Genomic DNA, 6,443 nt, shown 5'->3' on the forward strand with positions numbered 1-6,443 from the left:
CACATAAGGTGAGGAAAGAATATCTCAACACTCTAAGTGAGCTTAAAAATAGTGTGAATAGGACTCAACTAATTAGGCTAAAAGAAAACTAGTTGCAGTCAAGATTAAGCTATATATCCTTGAGATCATGGTTTTTGATAATGAAAGAAGGATATTTGGATCAATGACGAGATTAAGAGGAAGGAGAAATAGAATCACAAGTATGCTGTTGAGGAGAAGAGTGGTGACAAGAGGGGATATAATCTCAAGGGAGGGCTTTAAAAAGGGAGGTGAAGGCGAAAGAGAATGAGATTCGAATGAAGAACAAGGCAAATGAAGAAGTAAAGGGACAAACGTCTCTTTCCTCTTCCTAACCATTCTCCACCCATCGAACATAATCACATATTTAAAAGAGGGTGTGGACTCATGATGAACATCAGAAGAACTGCCAAGGGTGGAAGAGGGAAGAGGTTTATTTTCAGTAGTAGGTGAGGAATGAAGAGAGGAATGAGCGGTAGTAGCCTAAAAATGAATGTCTGAGAGAGGTAAAATGACCACCGAATGAGGTAGAATTCAAGAGTTGCTAAATTATTTTATTACTCCTAATAGCACACTCATGAGTCAAATGACCTTCTTTTTTATAGTGAAAACATACATCTGTCTTATTCAAATAGACTAATGGCTAATCCAATTTAAAACCTAGATCAATTTACGTTTAATGTTCTCTAGCAATGGTCTATTTAGGTCTACTTCCATACAAACCATTGGGTGAACTCTAGCAATTTTTCTCCTCCCGTTCCACATATTCATTTATTTATGAATAAATAGATCGCAAAATATGATATGAAATGTTGATACAAAAAATAACTATCTAATCTAAAAATAATTATTGATACAATCTCATGAAATATGAAAATTTTGATGTCTTTAAATAAAACCTATTATTTAAATCTCACATTTAAAGCATAAATTGTAAAATAATTATAAAAAATTCTCATTTGTTTACACCCTTATCTCATAATAAAATAACCAACATAATCCTATTTATTAATCTTCTCAATAAAAACCTATAAAACTATTATTCCATAAAGCTATAAAGCTATTTGGAGGAATTGCTAGTCTCAAATACAATATTATGTTACTATTGTGAGCAACTATATTCAATCATTTGTCAAGAGCAAATCCGTTGAGTACAAGTGACATTGGCATATTAGTAAGTGTGTTTGGATTAGAGTTTATTGATTATTGTTTTTCTCATTTTAATTTTTTTTACTTAAAAGGCAGATGTAGGCAATGTGAAATGAAGTTTCTAAGAGTTGTAATTTTCATTTTTTTTTTTTATCTTACATACATATACAAAAATTTTCATTTCATATAAATACACTCTTCTTAAAATTTTAATCATAGTAAAATCTGTAAATACAATTATACAACCATCAAATTAAAATGAAGATTTTTTGGGTCATTAAATTTTTAGAGTCTATTCTAAAAGTGTTATTTCTAGATTCAACTATGTGGAAATCTTTTGCATCGACATTTTGGATCACGATTCATCACTAGAAGTTTTTTGTCCTTTTGCTCTTCTTTTACAATCTAATGATGGATCATAGAGTGTGATCCGAAATATTGATGCAAAACAATTCTACATAATTGAAATGAGAAATAATACTTACAACAGAATTTTTTTCTAAAATAATCTTAAAATTTCTAAAAATTGAACACCACCACATAGAAACAAATATTTTTTAAAAAAAAGTAAAAAGTTCAATCACATTGAATACTATTTACAATTGTAATTTTAATGAGGCAATTTGATTGGGTGCAAGATATTTTCCACCATGGGTAGCCCAAATCATCAAAATAGAAAGATTAATAATTTTTACTTGTGTTTGTATTGCTAAGTGGAGCCCACCCCTAGAAAGTCAATGAAGTTCTGCCGTTCCACAGTCGTGTCCCTATCAACGCTATCGTACGATTTATTCTTCAACACTGTATTTTCACCTTCTGATAATGATAATGCAGAAGAAAGAGAAAACAAACATTCAGTTTTTGACTGGGAATCTCTATCATTTCCTCCATCATCAGACTTCAACTGTGCTGCATTGCTATTTACAGAGGCTGAAGAACAAAGAAAAAAGCCGCCCACATTACCAGTTAGTTGCTGAAATTCATTTCCTTCATAAAATAATGGAGTCCTGCTTTCAAATGATATTGTAGCCTCCTTCCCATCTGAAAATTGCAGAAGAGTAAGCAGAATTTAATACATGATTCTTAATTGAGCATTTTAGAGATTCTGAAACATGGGTGTTTGAGAGAAAGGGCAAAAGTACCAGAAAAATGAAGTAATGAAGAATTCCTCCTTGAAATATTGCATTCATTCTGCGAATTGAATTGAGTGCAGGGGTTATTTACTCTGCGGTAGAGATTGCAGCGCTCCTTGCATTTTCTGGCCATGATAAGATGCCAATGATTCTTGAGAGAGTTATCTGTTCGACCAGGGAAAAGGCGAGAAAACATGGCCCATTTGTTGCCATACACCCCATGGATTGCCATAAGTCGCTCCTCTTCCTCTTTACTGAAAGCCCTTCTGTTGATTAGAGGATCCAGCTGATTGAACCACCTCAGCCTGCAACTCTTTCCTGATTACACACTCCTCACCATTAAAAACACCTCATTTCATTTGCAATCCTTACTACCTAAGATTCTAAACAGTAAAAATAGCAGGGCTTTTTCTTAAGCTTATAAGATTTCCACAGTCCATGTATGACTGATTGATTATAGGGAGATTTCTAGATTCAACTGTATACAAATTTTGTATCAACATTTCGTTTCGGATCACATTCAGTTAAGAATGTAAGCAAATAATTGCATGAGATTAATGGTGTATGCTTTTAGATTCGATTGTGTGAGAATTTTTGCATCAACATTTCGGATCACACTCAGTGATTCATCATCATCAGAATGATAGAGAGCATAAGAAGAAAAATGTGATGGATCACTGAATGTGATTATCATCATTCTGATGATGATGGATCACGAAGTCTGATCCGAAACGTTGATGCAAAAATTCTCACACAATCGAATCCAATCTAGAAAACATACACTATTAATCAAATAAATTGTGGAAATCTACTGTTGTTAATTGCATGCGAGTTTATAAATTCTTACCAGATCTGCCATGGAGTTTCTCTGCAATGAGATTCCAGTGCCGAGGGCCGAATTGGGCCACAAGCTCCTTAAGCTTGGCATCTTCCGTGGGCCTCCAATGCCCTCTTCCACACTGCCTTGACTGTTTAAAATTGCTCATTTCAACAAGATTTCTTCAACCCAAATTTGCACCAGAGGAACAGAAAACAGAGAACAGAAAACCCAAAAATTTCCTTTGCACATTTTGCACACGGATTGCACAGTTTACCCTGTCTACGAACATCTGTGTAGTCCTTTTGACAGAGCAGCCCTAGTCATGGCTAGGATAGAATGAAGAAAGCAAACAAACTGTATTTAGCAAACAAACTGTATTTATTTCTTTTTTCGCAAAGCCAATAATAGTAGGCTATGGCTTCATTTCCACTGTATAACTATTTTAATGTTTGAAATAACGCAGCAGAACTCTGGGACTAATGTCGTTTTCAGAATTGACCATTGTCTTTACTGGCCAGAGAAAATTCTGTCCTTTAAAATTGCCGACAGTTTGGACGTATTTATTTATTTTATCAAAATTATAATATTTGTTATCAAAATAAAAAAATAAAAAATTTGATAAATTATAAATAATTAATCATACAATATAATGTTTCACAATCGAAAAGAAATAAAGATATTTTAGTTTTCATTAAATATATTAATGAACATTGAAGGTTTTTAGATTGAATTATGTTTATTTTTTTAAATCAATGTTTTGGATCATACTCCATGATGATAGCGAGTTAGAGAAGAGAAAAATCTTGATGATGGATCATGGAGTATGATCTGAAACGTTGATTCAAAAAGATAAACATAGTTGAATCCACATGCTTAGGTATTTGGTGGTCCTTTATTTATTTATTTTTTAACTCTCTCAATTAAAATTTATTAAAAAATAATATATTTGTTCACTTGTTATATTTTATTGTAACATTTTTACGAAAATCATTTTGTTTAAATGATGTTTCATGCATCAATAGTTGTTACGATATTAAGTAATACAAATTTACTTTATTTATATTTGTTAGTTGTAAAATTTAATGGCTATTGTATTTGTTCTTAAAATAAATTGTTTTCATGAGTCACATCAAAGAAACAATTAATCAAATGGTGACACATAAGACAATTGGTGATAGGAATCATATGGTGAAACATAAGACAATTGATAATAAATGTCATAGTACAAATGTTTATTTTTTAACTTTTTTGTATTTTGGAACAACTTAATAAAGATGTAGTTGATGTAGCTACATCATTGATCCTCAAAATCTTAAATAATAATTTTAAAGATCTCAACTCACCTAGAAAAATATACTACATTTATCAAACAATTCTGATTTATTATTTGAAATTTTAAAACATGTAAAATAAAATTATACAACTACTAAATCTTTTAAATGCTTATCCAATTATATGATGTTTACCTAAAAAATATAGGTTTTCAAATTTATGATGATAACCTAATTAAAATAAAATAAATTATAATAATTATTTCCTCCAATGCTAAATTATCAAATCTATAATGATTGCTCTTTTTCTTTTAAAGTCTATTAGGTGGCACTGAAATTGATACTTTAATAATTTGGAGGAATAGTGCATATTTGTTTTCAAGTGTTTGGAATGACTATACACCATTCCTCATCCACTTATTTTAATTCTCTTCATGCAATCTCATTTTAGAAGGTCTTATGTACAATGAAAAAGGATAATATTTGGATGCTCATCTTTTAGCTGTCACTATTGACAATTCTAATAATTGAAGGTTCTATTTTTTATTTTAATTCTTATGAATTTGGAAACTCTTAAACATAAAAGCAATTGCCTCCAGTTTTATTAAATTTTGATAATTTAGATTGCACTAGAAGTTAAGTGTTTAGGTAATTTAGATTGTATTAGGAGCTCAATGGTATATTAAAAGATCAAGTTATTAGTAAGTGTCTAATTGATAAAGTTAAACACAATTAGAGAGCTCAAAAGTAAGTTTGAGGGTTCCATTGTTTAATACATAATATGTATAATATTAAGATAGAAGATTAATTTTTTTTTTATGAATAGGCATTCCATTAAATAAGTATTACGTTTACACTATTCACAAAAAAAGGGGTGGGAGGAAAAAAATCACTCCCCAAGAGTCACATGGGCGTAGCCCAAAAACAACAAAACAACTAAAATGGGCCATAAACATAAAAAAAGCCTAAGCGGCTAAAGCAGTAGTAGAGGAAGGAGGCGGGGGATCCAAATCATCTTTTTTACCCTATACATCAGCAAGGTTAGAAGGGGGTTCAGGTAAAGTCCACCCCTCCTCATCAGCCTCATCATTATCCTCTCTGACTTTCTAAGAAGGAGAGATCACCAGTGCAAGCTGAGGAACTACCTTGGCGGAGCTGGGCCAGCCAAAGTCTGACCAATTGGAACAGCTAGGAGCTGAAGAGGTACCACCGCCCAGAAGCAGAGCCACCATGAACCAAAGAAGAAGAGCGGTGACGCGAGGAATTCCTTTGCCTGCTAGAGTGGTGACGATGAGCATGGGAACGAGGAGTGCAGGAATCGTCGACCGAAGAGTTGCGGTTGTACCGACGGCCACAAGCCAGAGAACGGTCACCTGGTAGTAGAATTTGGTGGAACTCTAGCAATCATACAAGGGGAATTACCCCAATGATCAAGCAAGGTCTGCAAGTGAGCGACCTCCAGAGCCCCTTTATTGGTCTGCACCTAGATCTATAACATCACATTATTCCATATGCAAGCTTTAGCGTATATAGATACATGAATATCAAGAGAGTTGTGAGAAAACATAACAACATTTCTATCTTTCCATAAACTGAAGAGAATTTCCATCTTGAAAGCATGCCAAATCTGGGTGAAATTGAAAGGATGCCACAGGGAATCTCCCAACAAAACCATATGCCAAGAAAAGGGTTCAGGCCGAAATGGCTTGAACAAGTCATGAATCCAAATCCACAACTATTGGGCTCTTCTACAGAACCAGAACAGATGCATCAAGATCTTAGGCAGCCCACAAAAGGGACAACGAGGGCCAGACACCCTAAGATGCTTGAGACGAGAGCCAATGGGCAAGCGTTGGATAAGAATACACCAAGCAAAATAGGCCACCTTAGGCTCAACAATGAGAGACCAAAGAGTTTGAAATATTTGATGCCAATTTTTTTGCAAAGACTACAAATGCCATTTGGAATTCAAGGTGGGAACCATAGGCAAATGAGGCACAAGCCAGTGGTAACCCATCTTGGGTTTATAATTACAAAAGGAAGGGTTGGGAA

General features: G+C 33.4%; 1 protein-coding gene across 2 annotated transcripts; it reads right to left on the reverse strand.

Moving 5' to 3' along the window:
* Positions 1 to 1,770: 1,770 nt before the first annotated feature.
* On the reverse strand, positions 1,771 to 3,542 carry LOC131027572 (transcription factor CSA). Of its 2 annotated transcripts, XM_057957660.2 has the most exons (4): positions 3,148 to 3,542; positions 2,310 to 2,618; positions 2,131 to 2,208; positions 1,771 to 1,983 (listed from the first exon to the last, which is right to left on the reverse strand). In XM_057957660.2, exons 1-4 carry the CDS (start codon positions 3,284 to 3,286, stop codon positions 1,877 to 1,879), a joined length of 633 nt encoding a protein of 210 aa, XP_057813643.1. In that variant the 5' UTR covers positions 3,287 to 3,542; the 3' UTR covers positions 1,771 to 1,876. The 2 variants fall into 2 exon arrangements, with proteins under 2 accessions (XP_057813643.1, XP_057813642.1); XM_057957659.2 differs by having other exon boundaries at positions 1,771 to 2,208.
* Between the last annotated feature and the right edge of the window lie 2,901 nt (positions 3,543 to 6,443).

The sequence above is a fragment of the Cryptomeria japonica genome, chromosome 10 (genome assembly GCF_030272615.1).
Source record: "Cryptomeria japonica chromosome 10, Sugi_1.0, whole genome shotgun sequence".
NCBI lineage: Eukaryota > Viridiplantae > Streptophyta > Pinopsida > Cupressales > Cupressaceae > Cryptomeria > Cryptomeria japonica.

Coding starts and splice junctions, on each gene's coding strand:
- LOC131027572 (XM_057957659.2), bottom strand. CDS start 3,286: ATGAGCAATTTTAAACAGTCAAGGCAGTGTGGAAGAGGGCATTGGAGG. Junction 2,619..3,147: donor GAAACTCCATGGCAGATCTG/GTAAGAATTTAT, acceptor GTGTGTAATCAG/GAAAGAGTTGCAGGCTGAGG. Junction 2,209..2,309: donor TTCATTACTTCATTTTTCTG/GTACTTTTGCCC, acceptor TGCAATTTTCAG/ATGGGAAGGAGGCTACAATA.